Source organism: Babylonia areolata, chromosome 16 (genome assembly GCF_041734735.1).
Source record: "Babylonia areolata isolate BAREFJ2019XMU chromosome 16, ASM4173473v1, whole genome shotgun sequence".
NCBI lineage: Eukaryota > Metazoa > Mollusca > Gastropoda > Neogastropoda > Buccinidae > Babylonia > Babylonia areolata.
In genome coordinates this window covers 1,782,501-1,802,500 of record NC_134891.1, presented here as the reverse complement: position 1 = coordinate 1,802,500, position 20,000 = coordinate 1,782,501, and the positions used below count along the sequence as shown (strand labels likewise).

Here is a 20,000-nt window from a genome sequence, read left to right as displayed (position 1 = left end):
GAACATGGTAACTGATTACATAAATGGCTGAGACAAGACAAGACAAGACAAGACATTGTCACCTGGATTCTGAACATGGTAATTGACTAGATAAATGGCTGAGACAAGACAAGACAAGACACTGTCACCTGAATTCTAAACACACAAACTGATTAGCAAAATGGCAGAAACAAGACAGGACAAGACAATGTCACCTGGATTCTTATCATGCAGACTGATTAGAAATTCAAAAACTGGTTGGGACAAGTCAAGACAAGACATTGTCACATGTCACACTGATTATAAAAACAGGTGAAACAAGACAAGACAAGTTCATTTCTGGAAACTTTGTGGGGGAACATGAAATTATCACATCTTTCATATGACTAACATAAAACTATTACATATTTAACATGACTAACATGAAACTGTCATGAAACTTACATCTTCCATATGACTAACAAGAAACTATTTCATCTTTCACATAAACTAACATGAAACTGTTATATCTTTCATATAAACTAACATGAAACGATTACATCTTTCATATAAACTAACATGAAACTATTACATCTTTCATAAGACTAACATGAAACTATTACATCTTTCATATGACTAACACAGAACATCAAACACATTAGGTCATGAGCTCACAATCAATTAAAGCAATCACACCAACTTATCACTTGAGAGATCAACATATTGAGAAAAAAACTAAAAAACTATGCGTCTCTATAAAGGATCATATAAAAGAATTTGTATTGATAATTGTACACATGTACAAAATGTTTACGTTTTTGTTGTTGTTGTTGTTGTTTTTTCTGGGTTTTTTTTTATATACTAAAGCCAGTTTGACTCTGTGTGTGTGTGTGTGTGTGTGTGTGTGTGTGTGTGTGTGTGAGTGTGTGTGTGTGTGTAAAGATAATGAACATTTCTCCCAGATGCAGTTAATAAGATGTACCCACAGCTTGGAATTAGGCACCTACTGTGTGATGACAAACAGCTACAGCACATGTGTCCTACTTTTCACGGCATCCTCAGAATCAGTTATCTACAGCAAACCGCAAGAGGAGGTTTGCACTCAAAGGAGTTGGAAGGTCAAGTGCCAGTACCGTTCATCTCTTGATGCGCACTGCAGGTCAGCTGATTCCACTCCTGGTGCAAAATCTGCTTCTGACGACTCACTGCAAAGCATAAATGGTGAGGACACAGATTAACCGACCAGCCTGGTGAGTAAATAAAAAAGTGTGTGTGTGTGTGTGTGTGTGTGTGTGTGTGTGTGTGTTTGTCTGCTTGTGTGTGCATGTGCACATAGATGCACAAGTGCATGTCTAAGTGCATACGTGTGTGTGTGTGTTTGCTTGTGTGTGCATATGCACATTGATGCAGAAGTGCATGTCTATGCACATACATGCATGTATGTGCACACATGTAAGTGTGTATGTGTGTGAGTGTGTGTGCACATAGATGCACAAGTGCATGTCTATGCGCATACATGCATGTATGTGCACACACGGAAGCGTATATGTGCTTGTATGTTTGCATATATGCAAGTGTGCGCATGTATATATGTAAGTGTGCATGCATCTGAAACCATGCAAACCATATGAACCTACTGAGTGATAATGAATTCAGTCTATTTCAATTGTCTCTCTTTCTCTCCCCTTCTCCCTCTCTCTCACTGCTTTCCCCTCCCCCCCTCTCCTCCATCCCCCTCCCCCTCCATTCCCCTTTACCTATCTGTCCCTCCCTCCCTCCCTCCCCCTCATTCTGCCCCCCTCCCTTCCCCACTCCCCCTCCATTCCCCACTCTCTCTCTCTCTCTCCCCTCCCTTTCTCTCTCTCTTCCCCTCCCTCTCTCTCATTCTCAGCCCCCCTCTCCCTCCCTCCCCTCTCTCTCTTTCTGTACCTTTCCCTTCCCTCTAAATCTCTCTCCCTCCTCCCCCCATGTGCCATGTGTGTGTGTGTGTCTCTCTCCATGTATACACCCCGCCCCCCCCCCCCAACCTGCCACCCCTCCCCCCACAACAAACCCCTTGCCCCAACACCCCCACAACCCACCACCCCCTCACCTGATGCCCCAACACCCCCACAACCCACCACCCCCTCACCTGATGCCCCAACACCCCCACAACCCACCAGCCCCTCACCTGATGCCCCAACACCCCCACAACCCACCCCCCCCTCACCTGATGCCCCAACACCCCCACAACCCACCACCCCCTCACCTGATGCCCCAACACCCCCACAACCCACCACCCCCTCACCTGATCCCCCTGTCCATGCTGGCGCCCCTCCCTTCCTCCTCCTCCCCGTCCTCCTCCTCATCGTCCTCATCATCAAAGTCGTTGTTGTCATCGTTGTCATCATCGTCCGCCGCGTCCCCGTCGGTGCTGGTGAGGCTGGGCAGGGAGGGCGTGGGTGCGGGGGGGTTGTCGGTGTCGGTGATGCGGGCATCCTTGGCCACGGCACACTGCTTGGCCAGCGCGTCCTCGTCGATCTGACAGTCGTCCACCGTCATGGGCACCGGGTACACCCCCAGCTCCAGGCACCGCTTCTGGTGCGCCTAGAGGGAGAGGGGTCCACAGTCACCAATATCATCATCGTCGTCATCATTATCGTCGTCCTCATCATTAACATCACTATCATTATTACCATTATCATTACCATTATCATCAGCATCACCACCATCACTATTATCATCACTGTTACCTTTACCATCACCATTTCAATTATCATCAGCATCACCACCATCACCATCACTATTACCTTTACCATCACCATTTCGATTATCAACAACATCACCACCATGACCATTATCATCACTATTACCATTATCATCACTATTACCACTGTCATCGGCATCACCATTTCCATTATCATCATCATCACCACCATTACATCATCATCATTACCATTATCACCATCATCATCATCATCATCATCACTGTCATCACCATTACCATAATCACCATTATTTTCATAACCACAATCATCACCATCGTCATTACCATTATCATTACCACAATCATCACCACCACCAATATCATCATTACCATCATCATCATCACCCCCATCATCACTGCCATCACACCATCATTACCATAAGCATTATCACCATCATCATCACCATAACCATTATCCCCATCATCATCACCATTATCATCATCACCACCATCATCACCATTATTATCATCATCGCCACAGTGCAGGGTAGGTGAGGAGGTGTTGTGAGCAGTGGGGGTAGGTGGGTGGGTGGGTGTACGGGTAGGGAGAGGTGGGGGTACGGGTGTGTGGGTGGGTGTAGGGGTAGGGAGAGGTGGGGGTATGGGTGTGTGGGTGGGTGAAGGGGTAGGGAGAGGTGGGGGTAGGTGTGTGGGTGGGCGTAGGGGTAGGGAGAGGTGGGGGTATGGGTGTGTGGGTGGGTGAAGGGGTAGGGAGAGGTGGGGGTAGGTGTGTGGGTGGGCGTAGGGGTAGGGAGAGGTGGGGGTATGGGTGTGTGGGTGGGTGAAGGGGTAGGGAGAGGTGGGGGTATGGGTGTGTGGGTGGGTGAAGGGGTAGGGAGAGGTGGGGGTACGGGTGTGTGGGTGGGTGAAGGGGTAGGGAGAGGTGGGGGTAGGTGTGTGGGTGGGTGAAGGGGTAGGGAGAGGTGGGGGTATGGGTGTGTGGGTGGGTGAAGGGGTAGGGAGAGGTGGGGGTATGGGTGTGTGGGTGGGTGTAGGGGTAGGGAGAGGTGGGGGCATGGGTGTGTGGGTGGGTGAAGAGGTAGGGAGAGGTGGGGGTACGGGTGTGTGGGTGGGTGTAGGGGTAGGGAGAGGTGGGGGTACGGGTGTGTGGGTGGGTGTAGGGGTAGGGAGAGGTGGGGGTACGGGTGTGTGGGTGGGTGTAGGGGTAGGGTGGGGTGGGGGTATGGGTGTGTGGGTGGGTGAAGGGGTAGGGAGAGGTGGGGGCATGGGTGTGTGGGTGGGTGTAGGGGTAGGGTGGGGTGGTAAAAAGAAATACAAATACAAATAATTACAAGAGCTGCGAGCTTCAAAACAGCAGAATAATGATAAGAGGTGTGAAGAAGAGAGGCAGGAGTGCCCCCCCCCCCCACCCCCCCCAACTAGCCAAATACCTTGGACTTCATGTGCTTGGTCAAGTTGCCCTTGGTCTTGAAGGAGAACTTGCAGTGCAGGCATTGGTAGGGCCGGTAGTCTGTGTGCGTGCGCACGTGCTTCTTCAGCATGCTGGGCTTCTTGCAGCGAATGCCACACAGCTCACACACGTACTTGCCCCGCCCACGACCCCTGACGTACTCGTAGTTCTCCTCGCTCTTGTAGCCAGCCCGGAACTTGAGTGGCTTCCCTTTGTTGTTGAGGATCTCCATCACCTCATCCTTGGACAGTCCCGCAGCGGCCAGTTTCGCCGAGGAAGAAGTGGAGGAGGAGGAGGCTCGACTGAGATCCAGTCCTCTCTCGCTGCCCGCGGTGCCACCATCTGCAACACAGTGACCCAACTGTGAAGTCCCATTGTTGACAGCTGTTCATTCCTCCAGGATCAATCTGCAACACAGTGACCCATCAGTGATGTCCCCATGTTGACAGCTGTTCATTCCTCCAGGATCAATCTGCAACACAGTGACCCATCAGTGATGTCCCCATGTTGACAGCTGTTCATTCCTCCAGGATCAATCTGCAACACAGTGACCCATCAGTGATGTCCCCATGTTGACAGCTGTTCATTCCTCCAGGATCAATCTGCAACACAGTGACCCATCAGTGATGTCCCCATGTTGACAGCTGTTCATTCCTCCAGGATCAATCTGCAACACAGTGACCCATCAGTGATGTCCCCATGTTGACAGCTGTTCATTCCTCCAGGATCAATCTGCAACATAGTGACCCATCAGTGATGTCCCCATGTTGACAGCTGTTCATTCCTCCAGGATCAATCTGCAACACAGTGACCCATCAGTGATGTCCCCATGTTGACAGCTGTTCATTCCTCCAGGATCAATCTGCAACACAGTGACCCACCAGTGATGTCCCTATGTTGACAGCTGTTCATTCCTCCAGGATCAATCTGCAACACAGTGACCAATCAGTGATGTCCCTATGTTGACAGCTGTTCATTCCTCCAGGATCAATCTGCAACACAGTGACCCATCAGTGATGTCTCCATGTTGACAGCTGTTCATTCCTCCCGGATCAATCTGCAACACAGTGACCCATCAGTGATGTCCCTATGTTGACAGCTGTTCATTCCTCCAGGATCAATCTGCAACACAGTGACCCATCAGTGATGTCCCCATGTTGACAGCTGTTCATTCCTCCAGGATCACTCTGCCTCAACAACCATGTGACAGATAGGGTCTGGAAATGATGATGAATCCCGTTAAAACAAATTCAGCGTTTTCAAACAGTTGCCACAAGAGAAGAAAAAAATAATCTCCAAGGTCTGTTGCCCAAATTTTCACCAGCTGTCCACTCCATCTTGGCATCTTCTCACACAGCTCAAAGCAAAGGGGGAAAGTTCAAAGATAAGTAATGCAACAGGAAGATACTGCGATATTCAAAGATTTCTTCTTTTCTTCTTCTTCTTTTTCTTTTGTCTTTCAGATGCAAGTCCAGAGAGCAGGAAAAGATGTAGAATCTGTGAAACTCTCTTTAAGTTTTAGTCCTCCACAAGGAAATAGTACACACTGCACCGCACGGTGCAGCAAAATACAGTTACTTCCTCCATGGAGGAGTCATCCTGTTTGCTAAGCCTGACTGACAATGCACTGTTGTATGCAGATCAAATAAGCTTGGGCAAGGTGGCATCAGAATCAGAAATCAAAATCAGAATCACTGTATCCGCAAAGAGAAATTAATCATGGTGAAGTCTGTGATTCGTACCCTTACAAACATAACAATACAAAACAAAACAAACAAAAAATCTAAAGATTAAGGATGAAAATAATCACCGACGACATATAACACAAAAAAACACACAGCAAAGTCAAAACAACTGTCACACAAGGTGGACGGCCATCAAAACTCACCGGACGCCGAGTTGGCCACTTCCATATCCTCCGCAGCGGAGGAGACTTTGGCCAGAGGAGCAGAGCTGCCGGGTGGACTGGCATGCTGGGACTGAACAGAGGCGCCAGAGTGCTTGCCCTTGGTGCGCTTGTACTGCCAGTAGGAGCTGTGCGTGACGCTGTACTGCATGACGCTGCTGCTGGCGTAGGTGGGGTTGGCCGTGTAGCGTGACCTGCACAGCAAAGGGGGGGCACTCCAGGTCACTCTTCGGACACAGTGCTGTCAGGCACGGAGCAGGCCCCGTTCGCCTTGTTCCTCTTTCGCCTACACTTAGAGCTTGCCTCCACCCTCAGTGGCCTCTTAAGACCCATTTTGCCTACCTCTTCCCCCCCCCCCCCCCCCCCCCCGAGTCAGCCCTGTTCTGTCTCTTGTCTGTCTGTCTGTCTGTCTGTCTGCCTGTCTCTCTTTCTCTCAGACACACAGTGACACACAAACACAAACACACACACAAACATACATAGATCAACTGGGAATAGGCAAAATGGGTTCATCAATTTAGTGGTGACAGGCTATTTAAGAACAGGCAAAGTAGGAATAGGCAAAATAGGTTCACCAATTCCATGGTGAAAAGCTACTTGAGACTCAGAATATGCAAAGTGAGAATAGGCAAAATGGGTCCACCCATTCCATAGTGAAAGGTCACTTGAGATTCAGAACAGACAAAATCGGAATAGGCAAAATGGGTGCACCAATTTCATGGTGAAATGCTACTTGAGACTCAGAATAGGCAAAATGGTTCACCAATTCCATGGTGAAAGGCTACTTGAGGCTCAGAATAGGCAAAGTGGGAACAGGCGAAATGGGATCACCAACTGTATGGTGAAATGCTACTTGAGACTCGGAATAGGCAAAGTGGGAGCACGTGAAATGGGATCACCAATAAGGTAGTGACAGGCGAATCGAGAACAGGCGATACAAGTAGAATAGGTGAATCAGGATTATACCAATGCGTTCTACTCCACATCAGACCCGCCCCACCATGCAGCAGGTACAGCTGGTGGTGGTGGTGGTGGTGGTGACACCAAGGTCAAGGTCAGGCAAGTGACAGGGTTCATTCACCACCCATGTACATTACAACGATACGCCTCCTCTGAGACTCAAAGAGACTCCAAGTTGGATTTACTGTCCATGCGCAGGCACAAAATTCACTGTTTGACACGCAACTCTTCATCAAACGGTCAGGGATTCAAGACTGCTTTATACTATAGACTTTCACAGGCGCAAAAATTCAATGTCTGACATGCAACGCTTCATTGGTCTTTTAGACTCAAGTCTGGTTTATAGTCTACACACAGGTGCAGAAACTTTATGTTCAACATTGCAACACTTCATTTGTCTCAAAAGACTTAAAAGATTCAAGACTGTTTTATTGTCTGAGCACAGATGCAGAATCTTTATATATTCAACATGACGGGCGCAATAGCCGAGTGGTTTAAGCACTGGACTTGCGATCTGTGGGTCCTGGGTTTGAATCTCTTGACGGTGCCTGGTGGATAAAGGGTAGAGATTTTTCCAATCTCCCAGGTCAACATATGTGCAGACCTGCTAGTGCCTGAACCCCCTTTGTGTGTAAACGCAAGCAGAAGATCAAATACGCATGTTAAAGATTCTGTAATTCATGTCAGCGTTCGGTGGGTTGTAGAAACAAGAACATATCCAGCATGCACACCCCCGAAAGCAGAGTATGGCTGCCTACATGGCCGGGTAAAAACGGTCATACAAGTGAAAGCCCACTCGTGTACATACGAGTGAACGTGGGAGTTGCAGCCCATGAACGCTGATGAAGAAGATATTCAACATGCAACACTTCATTAGCCTAAAACCACAAAAGAAGATTCCAGACTGGTTCATTGTCTGTGCACAGGTGCAGAAATTCAATGTTCAGCATGCAACACTTCATTAGTCTCAAAAGACAGGAGATTCCAGACTGGTTCATTGTCTGTGCACAGGTGCAGAAATTCAATGTTCAGCATGCAACACTTCATTAGTCTCAAAAGACAGGAGATTCCAGACTGATGTACTGTCTGTGCACAGTTGCAGAAACTCAATGTTCAGCATGCAACACTTCATTAGTCTCAAAAGACAGGAGATTCCAGACTGATGTACTGTCTGTGCACAGTTGCAGAAATTCAATGTTCAGCATGCAGCACTTCATTAGTCTCAATAGACTGAGGAGATTCCAGACTGGTGTACTGTCTGTGCGCAGGTGCAGAAATTCAATGTTCAGCATGCAGCACTTCATTAGTCTCAATAGACTGAGGAGATTCCAGACTGGTGTACTGTCTGTGCGCAGGTGCAGAAATTCAATGTTCAACATGTAAGTTGTAACACTTTGTTATAGACTAAAGAGACTAAGACTGGTTTATTGCCTATGCATAAGTGCAGAAATTCACTCTTCAAAATGTGCAAACAATAGAATAAAATGCAAATAAGGTAAAGCTAAGTAAGTTCATTGTTAAAGTTTTCTTTGAAAGTGTGTGAATAGTACACACACGCACACGCGCACGCGCACACACACACGCACACACACAGTGGTGGTTTTCCGGTAGGTTTTCATTTTTTTAGGAATCTTCACCCTCCTAAAGGGCAGTCCCACACTATCCTGTATTGTACAACCCTACCTCCCAACACTGTCCTGAACAACCCCATGTCATGCCCTACCCTACCTCCCAACACTGTCCTGAACAACCCCATGTCATGCCCTACCCTACCTCCCAACACTGTCCTGAACAACCCCATGTCATGCCCTACCCTACCCCCATGTCATGCCCTACCCTACCCCCATGTCATGCCCTACCCTACCTCCCATGTCATGCCCTACCCTACCCCCATGTCATGCCCTACCCTACCTCCCATGTCATGCCCTATCCTACCCCCTATGTCATGCCCTACCCTACCCCCATGTCATGCCCTACCCTACCCCCATGTCATGCCCTATCCTACCCCCTATGTCATGCCCTACCCTACCCCTATGTCATGCACTATCCTACCCCCTGTCATGCCCTACCCTACCCCCATGTCATGCCCTACCCTACCCCCATGTCATGCACTACCCTACCCCCATGTCATGCACTATCCTACCCCCATGTCATGCACTATCCTACCCCCTATGTCATGCCCTACCCTACCCCTATGTCATGCACTATCCTACCCCCTGTCATGCCCTACCCTACCCCCATGTCATGCCCTACCCTACCCCCATGTCATGCCCTACCCTACCCCTATGTCATGCACTATCCTACCCCCTGTCATGCCCTACCCTACCCCCATGTCATGCACTATCCTACCCCCTATGTCATGCCCTACCCCTATGTCATGCACTATCCTACCCCCTATGTCATGCCCTACCCTACCCCTATGTCATGCACTATCCTACCCCCTGTCATGCCCTACCCTACCCCCATGTCATGCCCTACCCTACCCCCTATGTCATGCCCTACCCTACCCCCTATGTCATGCACTATCCTACCCCCAGGTCATCCCCTACCCTACCCCCCTACTCCCATGTCATGCACTATCCTACCCCCAGGTCATGCCCTACCCTACCCCCCTACTCCCATGTCATGCACTATCCTACCCCCCTACCCGCCATGTCATTCCCTACCCTACCCCACAACCCCCATGTCATGCCCTACCCTACCCCCCTAACCCCAGGTCATGCCCTACCCTACCCCCCTACCCCCATGTCATGTCCTACCCTACCCCACAACCCCCATGTCATGCCCTACCCTACCCCCCTAACCCCAGGTCATGCCCTACCCTACCCCCCTACCCCCATGTCATGCCCTACCCTACCCCCCTACCCCCATGTCATGCACTGGTGTGGTGTGGTGTGGTGTGGTGTGGTGCTATGTAGTGTGGTGGTGGTGTGTGTGCCCATGTGCATTTGTGTGTGTGTCTGTGTGCATGTGCTCTAAGTACTTGTGCAAGCACACACACATACATACCCCCACACACACACTCCTGCGTAAAACCAAAGCCAGTAAAAGTACCTCTGTGCTTCCTTCTAAAGTTTGTAAGCAAGTGGATGTGAAACAGGCAACATGCAGTCAAGCGGCATTCCACAAGCACAGCATCAAGCAGACCCACCCATCCACCTCACCTGTAGAGCGCCAGCAGCATTCTGGAGGTGAGGCCTGCAGGGTTGGGGTTGTGTGTGGACAGGCGCCAGTTGGAGTACATGGACACCCGCCGGTTGTTTCCCTTCACCTGCACGTAGTTGGGCTGGGGGCGCTTGGCGCTGAGGAAGGTGACGAAGGTGGCTGAGTGCAGGCTGGGGTAGGAGTGACCACACAGGTACAATGGCACTTTGACGGGTGTCGCCCCCGGCAACGCCGCCCCCCCGCCCTCCTTCCGCTCCCCAGCCAAGGGGGAGCCTCGCAGCAGACTGGCCCCGCTCTCGGCCGACAGGGTGCGGGTCAACCTGATCTCTCTGGCTGGCTCAGCCGGGTCCGGGGCCGCAGCCAGTTCCTTGGTGCCGTCGCTGCTGGTCGAGCGCTCCAGTGCCCCCTTGTCAAAGGACCCACCAGGGGAGCGGGGGAAGAGAGCGGGGAGGGAGGGGGAGGTGAGGACCCGGGAGGACAGGTAGCCAGGCGCGGTGACTAGGCAGGTGGGGGTGAGGGGGGTGCGTCCGGGCCTCCAGGGCTTCAGCAGGGAGGACAGGGGCACCTCTGGCAGCGTCAGCTGGCACCCCTCCAGAACCACCGAGCCCAGGTCTTCCGCCTGGGGGAAGGGTGAGGAGGAGGAGGAGGAAGGGTGTGAGAGGAGGTGGTGGGAGGGAGGTGGAGGGCGGCGTGACAGGCCGCTGGGGACCTGGGAGTTGACAAAGACAGGCTGGGCCAGCACCACGGGCACCGACATGACCAGGGAGCCCCCAGAACCGCGCACCCCCGCCCCGCCCTCCCTCACCACCGAGGAGAACAGACTGGCCAGTGTGGAGGCCGCTGCAGCTGTGGCGCTGTGGGAAACTGCCGACCCACCGTCCTCTCTCTGGGCCGTCGTGGTGGCAGCAGTGGTGGCTGTGGTGACGGTGGTTAGAAGGTCCAGCTTGGGAACCGTGGTCACCGTCACCGCCCCTTTCACCCCAGGCTCTGACAGGGCCCGCAACACTGGCGGACCGTGGGCCCCGATACGCAGCAACATCTCCGCGCTGGAAGCCGAGGCTGCTTTGCTGAGGTGTTTGTGGCCATGGACACTGACCACTGTTCTCTTGGGGCTCGCCGCCGATGCCTGATGCCGGTCGTCAGGGTGCAAGAGATGGCTGCCCCCTGAAACCCCAGGCATTCAAAGCTGACAACAGGAATGGCACAAACAGTGGTGTGTTTCATGTACATGCACAGCACTGACAATTCAGCACAAGGATGACATTTTTCACAAGCTTACTGTGAGTCGCAGACAAAAATGTCAGGGATATAACCAAAGACACAGACAAACCCAACTTGAAACCATAAAACTTACCACACCTGCTGTTGTGAAAGTAAAACCAAGTCAGTATTATCATTACCAATATCATTTTTGTTGCCAATGAAATACAACATAGCCCAGCCAACTTCACAGTGCCAAGATCTGGGCTGACGACATCCCAGACAAAAGGTAACTGTTACATAACATACAATAACAATGTACAAATCCAAAACCTTCCGTTTCAAGCGGAACACATAAACCATCACACAGTATTCAATCTGCCCAACATCCCACACCATTCAGTCTGCCGACCCTACCTGAAGACGTGCGGGAGGTGGGGAGGGAGGCAGCAGAGGTAGACGCCTGTGTGGTCCTGACACCAGTGGATGTTGCCGTCTTGGCCGCCCCCACTCCCTCCGGCGTGTGCCAACTTGCCGACGCCAGCTTGGAGGCTGCAGCGTTTCTCTCCGCCTCGGCAAAGGTCTGCATGCGCTGCTCGCTGATGGAGCGCTTCATCAGCAGCCGGCCCTTCAGCTTCAGCTTCCACAGGGACTGGGGATCTGTGGTTGGCGTGCCGGGGGTACCCGGGGTGCCAGGGGTACCCGGGGTAAGCAGGGTGGTGCCCTCTGGGGTGGTGACCAGGTTGGGGATGCCCAGGGGAAAGCCAGTGGCCGAGGACAGGATCTCCGGCTGTGGCTGTGAGACAGAGGAGGAGGAGGAGGACTGGGAGGGGACGGAGGAGGAGGGGGTGAGGATGACGCTGGGGGTGGAGCAGGTGCCGGGGGTGATGAGGCTGCTGGATGAGGTGTGGAGGGAGAGGACAGGCTGGCCCATCATGGGGGACGACGACCCGCTGCTGCCCTGAGTGCTGAGGGAGGGCGCCGCTGTCACCGAGGCCTGGCTGATGAGCAGCGGGGTCATGTACTGTGAGCGGGGCAGGATCAGCTTGGGGCCCACCTTCCCCACCCCTGCCACCGGGGACTGGGTCTGGGGTGACACCAGCAGTGCCGGGGACAGGGCCACCGAGGTCAGGACGCCTGGGGACTGGGTCTTCTGCACCGCCGCTGATCCTGCCGAGGCCCTGGCGAAAGCTTTGGCCGCTGTGGCTTTGGCATTGGCCTTGGCCAGGATCATGTTGAGGTCCTTGGGCTTGTTCTTGGACCCTTTGGGCCGACCCTTCTTTGGGGGCACCAGGGGGTCGATGTTCTCGATGATGAATTTCTGCTGAGGTTTGGGGGTGCCGGAGGGCCCTTCCCCACGTGACGCGCTTTCATCCACAGACTGCGAGGGTCGCAGGGCCAGCTGGGTGCGGAGCTGGGGGTAGTCCTCTTTCTGCCAGGCGGCGCTGGCCTCCACCTCTGTCGTGGAGTGCGACTTGAGGAAGGCAGAGCTGCTGCCCTTTTTGGGCACCGTCAGGTGCTGCTGAGTCTGCTGGTGAAACTGGAGCTTGTTGATTCCACTGCCTGCTGTCACAGAGGACGTGGGCACACACGGCTTCAGGGCCCCCTCCTCCAGCTGCATGGGCTTCACCTTGTTGCAGTAGAACATCTTGTGCATGTTGAGGATCTGACTCTGGTTGAACGACACCCCACAGTCAGGGCAGGGGTACTGCTTGACGTCAGAGTGGGCTGCCTCCACCTTGCTTCCTTTGGGCCCCTCCTCCCCAGCTGATCTGGCAGCGGAGGAGGAAGAGTCTGGTGATGCTGTGGCAGGCCCTGGGACAGAGTCCGGCACCCCCAAAATTTTGTCCCGCACCAGGTGCACCTTAATCTGATCAAAGCTGTCTGAGGGGTGGCAGGTATCCATGGACTTGGACTGGTAGCTGCTGTCCATAGACCGCGACTGGTGGGCCACCTCCATGGACCTGGAGTGGAAGTCCTTGACCGTCAGCACGATCTGCTGGGCACCCATGCTGGAGGTGACGATCTGGGGAATGCCATAAGGGGAATCCGCGCTCTTCACCTTGGCACTGGACTTCAGCTTGGGGGGGCGGGTGGTGTGGGGGAGGTCCCAGGTGGCAGAGGGGACCTGGAGGGAGGAGGAGGAGGAGGAGGAGGGCACACCCTTTTTCAGCAGGTTCTTGATGACGCTGTTGTCCTGCTGAGATTTTAACTCTGACTTGGCCACCTCTCCTTTGCCAGCCTGCTCCATGGATGAGGAGGCTTTGCTGCCTTGGGGAAGGGCCACGCTGGAGGCTTTGCTGCCTTGGGGAAGGGCCACGCTGGAGGCTTTGCTGGTATGAGGGAACTGAACCCCTGGCTGGCCGATCATAGCCACAGAGGACACCACCTTGTCCCCGCTCTGGGCTTCCGATTTCAGCTGGGACTCCTCCGTCTTGGACTTGGCCAGCTTGAACTGGATCTTGATCTCCCCCGAGGGGCTGCCGGTCAGGTGACTGGACGAGGTGATGGCCTTGATCACTTCCAGGGGCAGGGACGCTGGAATACACATGTTCCCGTCCTCCAGCAACAAAGACACTTCAGCCATGGCCCCTTCCCCGCCATCCGCCCTCCCACCTGACTGTGGGGTCACGCTGTGCGATTTTTCCACCAGTTGAGGTGAGTCTCTTCGTCCCAGCGTCGCCTTCTGCGATTCTTGCTGCAGAGCCAGCAAGGTGGCCTGGTCCACCATCCGCACTCCAGACGCTGACACGGAGCGCCTGAGGTCTTTGTGAGACCTCTCCCGGCCCCCGTCCATGGAGGCTGAGGACAAGAGCGTGGCGCCGCGCACCCCGTCCCCTTCTGCAGGGATGGGCTGCAGGGGAACGGAGGTGATGTTGGGCACCGTGATTCGGGAGCTGGAACTGGCAGTGGTGGTGGAGGAGGAGGAGGAGGGGGGCTCAGACACTTTTGTGACCTGGTCACTCAGTTTCCAGGAGTGGAAGCCTAAGTCACTGTTTTGCCTGGAAAAGCGCCCTTTGGAGCGAGGGGGGTCGGCCATGGGCATGTCCACAATGGCCTCATTGGCAGAGATGAGCTGCTGAATGCGTTCTTTGAGCAGCTCCTTGCTGAGCGTCTTGGTGTCAGCAGAGACGGAGCGACTCAGCAAGGGTGGCATGCGTGGAGCCAGCCTGGAGGCATAGGAAGCAGGGTGAAGGGACGAGTCCTCTGACTTCCCTCCCACAGATCCAACGGATGCACCACTAGACACGGACGTCACTTTTGTCAATGAGCTGTCTTTTGCAGACGGACTTTTGTCTTTGTGAGTTTTGGTGTCTGACTCGCTGTCTTTGGCCATGTGAATGGTGACCTGGATGGCGTTGTCTGGCAGTGTTTTGAAAGTGTAGGTGCAGCCTTCAGAGTCGGGCAGCTTATCCGTCAGGGCTCCGATCTTCTGCAGGGCCCGCCGGGCTTCCCCCATCTGCCTCTCCAACAGAGAGGTCTCCACCTCATCGTCAATCTCCACAGACTTCCCCTCCACCTTCAGCTGGGGGATGGGGGCCTGGGAGGCGGGCAGGGCGGCAGGGGCCGACACCTGCCTGAAGAGCTGGGAATCATCGTGGTCGCTCACGTGTACAGCGGGGGTGGAGTAGAGGGCGTGCAGGGCAGGCCTGGCCCCCTGGAGCTGAGAGCCGTCGGCCTTGGGGTCTGCAGTGTCTGGCCCCACCCCTGCCTGCTGAAGGATGGGCAGGGGGTCTTCCAGGCTGCCGGCCTTGGGTGCAATGTGCACGGGGAACTTGCTGTGCACCTGCAGCTGCTCCTCGTGCTCCTGGTGCTTGATGCGGTCCATCTGGCGGCTCCACTCCATCAGCTTGCGCTTGTCGATCTTCATGCGGATGTTCTCCAGGATGGACTCTTCCCTCACTGGCTTCTCAAACACCTGGGACACCGGCTGGATGACAGTGCTGGCACTACCACTGGTGCTACTGGTCTGGACCCCGCTGGCCGCAGGCTTGACCAGCCCCCCCACGCCCAGACCGGTGCTCACATAGGACATCGTCACAACGTGGTCGGGGAGGGAGGGGACAGCAGAGGGCCCCGGGGAGACTCTGAGAACCGGCGCCAAGCTTTTGGGCCCCTCCCCTCTCAACGGCAACGTTTCCTCCCGCACCACCGTCACTTCCTCTTCCTCGATGCTGGCCTCCATGTCCGACTCGGTCTTCTCTGAGTCCCCTTCGGACAGGTCCTCGGCAAAGTCCTCCTTGCCCTCACCATCCCTCTCCACGCTGTGTCCACTGTCATCCAGGGAGGAGAGGGAGGCCTGGGCACCACACTGCTGCTGCCCCACCTTCAGGCTGTGCGCCAGCGACTTGCGGTGCTTGTACAGGTTGCTCTTCGTCTTGAAGGAGAAGCCGCACGGCAGGCAGGGATAGGGCCGCTCACCTGCAACACACACACACACACACACCACAACTCACTGTCACACTGTCAAAACTCACTGTCACATTGTCACTGCTCATTGTCACAACACATCCCAACCCAACACATTGCATCACATCACAACCCAACACATCACATCACATTACAATCCAACACATCCCAACACAACACAATCCAACACATCCCAACACATCACATCACATCACAACCCAACACATCACATCACATCACAACCCATCACATCACAACCCAACACATTACATCACATCACAACCCAACACATCACATCACAACCCAACACATCACATCACATCACAACCCAACACATCCCAACACAACACAATCCAACACATCCCAACACATCACATCACATCACAACCCAACACATCACATCACATCACAACCCAACACATCACATCACAACACATCACAATCCAACACATCACAACACATCACATCACAACCCAACACAACACATCACATCACATCACATCACAACCCAACACATCACAACACATCACATCACAACCCAACACAACACATCACATCACATCACATCACAACCCAACACATCACATCACAACCCAACACATCACATCACATCACAACCCAACACATCACATCACATCACAACCCAACCCAACACATCACATCACATCACATCATCATCACATCACAACCCAACACATCACATCACATCACAACCCAACACATCACATCACAACACATCACATCACAACCCAACACATCACATCACAACCCAACACATCACATCACATCACATCACAACCCAACACATCACAACACATCACATCACATCACAACCCAACACAACACATCACATCACATCACAACCCAACACATCACATCACAACCCAACACATCACATCACAACCCAACACATCACATCACATCACAACCCAACCCAACACATCACATCACATCACATCACATCACATCACAACCCAACACATCACATCACATCACAACCCAACACATCACATCACAACACACCGCATCACAACCCAACACACCGCATCACAACCCAGCACACCGCATCACAACCCAACCCACCACATCACAACCCAACACACCGCATCACAACCCAACACACCGCATCACAACCCAACCCATCACAACTGCAGGAAGCTGACCAGTGTGCGCACGCAGGTGTTTCTGCAGCACGCTGGGCTTGGCACACCCTCGCCCACAGAAGCTGCAGATGTAGCGACCCGGCTTGTGCTGCTGCTGCTGCTGCTGCTGCTGCTGCTGGTGCAGCTTCTTTCGGCGACCCAGCCCCACACTGGCGGCAATGGCTGCCACAGAGCTGCTGCCCACCTTGTCCATGCTGCCTGCCGCTCCTGCCACACCACACACACATCCATCACGTGCTTCGTTGTCTCCTGTCAGCCCCCCAAACCCCCATCAGCTACCTCCATCATCGCTGGTGTCCAGACCGTGTTCCCCCTAAAAAACGCCCCCACCCCCACCCCCCCACACAAGCCCCTCCCCCCCAAAAAAAAACAACAAAAAACCCACCTCCAGGGCCCCCATCAGCTACCTCCATCATCGCTGGTGTCCAGACCCAATTCCCCCAAAAACGCCCCCCCCCCCCCCCCCCAGCAAGTCCCTCCCCCCAAAAAATACACCTCCACCCCCAGGCCCCCCATCAGCTACCTCCATCATCACTGGCGTGCAGACCCCACTCCCCCAAAAAACGCCACCCCCCACACACACACACAAACCCCTCTCCCCCCCAAAAAAAGACACCCCCATCCCCCACCCCCTACCACCTACCTCCATCATAAGTGGAGTCCAGCACCCACCCCCATACCCCCACCCCCTATCACCTTCCTCCATCATAAGTGGTGTCCAGAGACCCACCCCCATACCCCCATCCCCCCACCCCCCATCACCTACCTCCATCATAAGTGGTGTCCAGAGACCCACCCCCATACCCCGACTCCCCACCCCCTATCACCTACCTCCATCATAAGTGGTGTCCAGAGACCCACCCCCATACCCCGACTCCCCACCCCCTATCACCTACCTCCATCATAAGTGGTGTCCAGAGACCCACCCCCATACCCCCACTCCCACCCCCTATCACCTACCTCCATCATAAGTGGTGTCCAGAGACCCACCCCCATACCCCCACCCCCTATCACCTACCTCCATCATAAGTGGTGTCCAGAGACCCACCCCCATACCCCGACTCCCCACCCCCTATCACCTACCTCCATCATAAGTGGTGTCCAGAGACCCAGCCCCAGCCCCCCACCCCCCACCACCTACCTCCATCATAAGTGGTGTCCAGAGACCCATCCCCATACCCCGACTCCCCACCCCCTATCACCTACCTCCATCATAAGTGGTGTCCAGAGACCCAGCCCCATACCCCCACCCTCTATCACCTACCTCCATCATAAGTGGTGTCCAGAGACCCACCCCCATACCCCCATCCCCCCACCCCCTATCACCTACCTCCATCATCGCTGGTGTCCAGACTGACGGTCGAGCCGTGGGAGGTGGAGGTGGAGGTGGAGGTGAAGGAGCTGTCCGAGGCGCCCCCCTCACCCCCACCTGCCGCCGCCTGCTTGGTGTACACCAGCTTCACTCGCTGCTTCTGCCCCGCTGCGCTGACCACCGGGACCGGCTGTGACCGCTGCTGCTGCTGCTGTTCGACCCCTCCCCCTGCGCCCTCCCCACCCACTCCCACCGCCCCCAGGGCCGCCACCGGCGCCATGATGACCCCCTGGGGCAGCAGTTGATGCTGCTGTTGTTGCTGCAGCTGCTGCTGCTGCTGGTGGTGGTGCTGCAGGATGGCGGCCTTGTGGTGGTGGAGGGGGCGGGGGGCGGCCTGCGTGATGATCAGCTTGACGCCCTCCTGCGCCAGCAGCGTCTGCCCCACCCCCCCTAGCACCACGATGTGGGAGGTGGGGGGCACGCTGCTCACGGGGGTCGGGGTCGGGGTCGGGGCTTTGCTCAGCGGCGGGGTGGGGGTGGGGGCTTTGGCGGGGCGGGGGGCGGTGGTGGTGGGGGGAGGAGGGCCCGGGGCCGACGTCTGGGGGTCCTGGCGCATGTTCTGCAGTTCAGAGTCCGTCACCTGCCCGCCCAGCACAGTGTCGGTGTTCATGTGTTAGGGGACAGGCTGGCTGACGTGTGAGAAATGGATCGCATGTACGTGTGTGTGTGTGTGTGTGTGTGTGTGTGTGAGTGTGAGTGTGTGTGTGCGTGTGTGTGTGTGTGTTTGTGTGTGTGTGTGTGTGTGAGTGTGAGTGTGTGTGTGCGTGTGTGTGTGTGTGTTTGTGTGTGTGTGTGTGTGTGTGTGTGCACAATGCATAAATACATGTGTGCACACATGCATACACACACACACACACACACACACAAACATTAACAGACACAGAGACAGACAGAAACACAGAGACAGACACAGACAATACACTGGGACAGACACAGACACAGAGACAGAGACAGACAGACATGGAGACAGACACACAGACAGAGACAGACACACAGACAGACACAGACACAGAGACAGACAGTACTATGGGACAGACACAGACTCAGACACAGACAATACATTGAGACAGACACCGACAATACTCAACACAGACACACAGACACAGACCCAGACACACGGACCCAAACATGCAGACAGGGAGACAGACCCAGACCCAGTGAGGGAAGCACCCACCTTCAGCAGGGCATCCAGGGAGCGGCTGGACTTGCCCCCGTTGGCCGTGGTCATGCTGGACTGCCCCGCGTCCGAGGTGGGGATGGTACGGGTCAGTACCACCATCTCCTTCCCTCCCCCAGACCCTGACATGCCTAGCCCACTGGCGCCCGATTTGCTCTTGCTCTGGTGATGCGGGTGGGTGCTGCCTGCAACAAGGCACGGCGCCTCTTTCAGTCCCCCACCCAGTCCCTTTCTGAGTCTCTCACACGTCCTTCAAAACAAGTCTGCAAACGTTCCTTTTCAGGCGGTGTCTACCTCACGAAGGCACTCCATTCGAAGTGTGTATTTTGTGGATCCACATCCGTTTCTTCGACATGTGTGGGTGGGTGTGTTTGGGGCATGGGGGAGGGTGGGGCAGGCATGCGTGTGTGTGTGCGTGTGTGTGTGTGTGTGCGTGCGTATATGTAAAGCTTTTAAGACGGAATGCACAAAATTTCAGGAAAAAAAATCCTTTAGAACTGACTGAAAATACTGTATATACAGCTCACTGATC

General features: G+C 54.2%; 1 protein-coding gene across 2 annotated transcripts in view; it reads right to left on the bottom strand.

Moving 5' to 3' along the window:
- LOC143291066 (uncharacterized) overlaps window positions 1-20,000 on the bottom strand; it is a 52,034-nt gene that overhangs the window by 8,973 nt on the left and 23,061 nt on the right. For both annotated transcript variants that reach the window (XM_076600655.1, XM_076600656.1), the window contains exons 4-12: window positions 19,466-19,653; window positions 18,250-18,871; window positions 16,920-17,126; window positions 11,764-15,768; window positions 10,146-11,310; window positions 6,004-6,215; window positions 4,096-4,457; window positions 2,246-2,544; window positions 1,092-1,163 (exon numbers count right to left, since the gene is read on the bottom strand). In XM_076600655.1, the coding sequence (XP_076456770.1) occupies window positions 1,092-1,163; window positions 2,246-2,544; window positions 4,096-4,457; window positions 6,004-6,215; window positions 10,146-11,310; window positions 11,764-15,768; window positions 16,920-17,126; window positions 18,250-18,871; window positions 19,466-19,653 (7,132 nt within the window). The remainder of the gene's footprint in view (window positions 1-1,091; window positions 1,164-2,245; window positions 2,545-4,095; window positions 4,458-6,003; window positions 6,216-10,145; window positions 11,311-11,763; window positions 15,769-16,919; window positions 17,127-18,249; window positions 18,872-19,465; window positions 19,654-20,000) is intronic.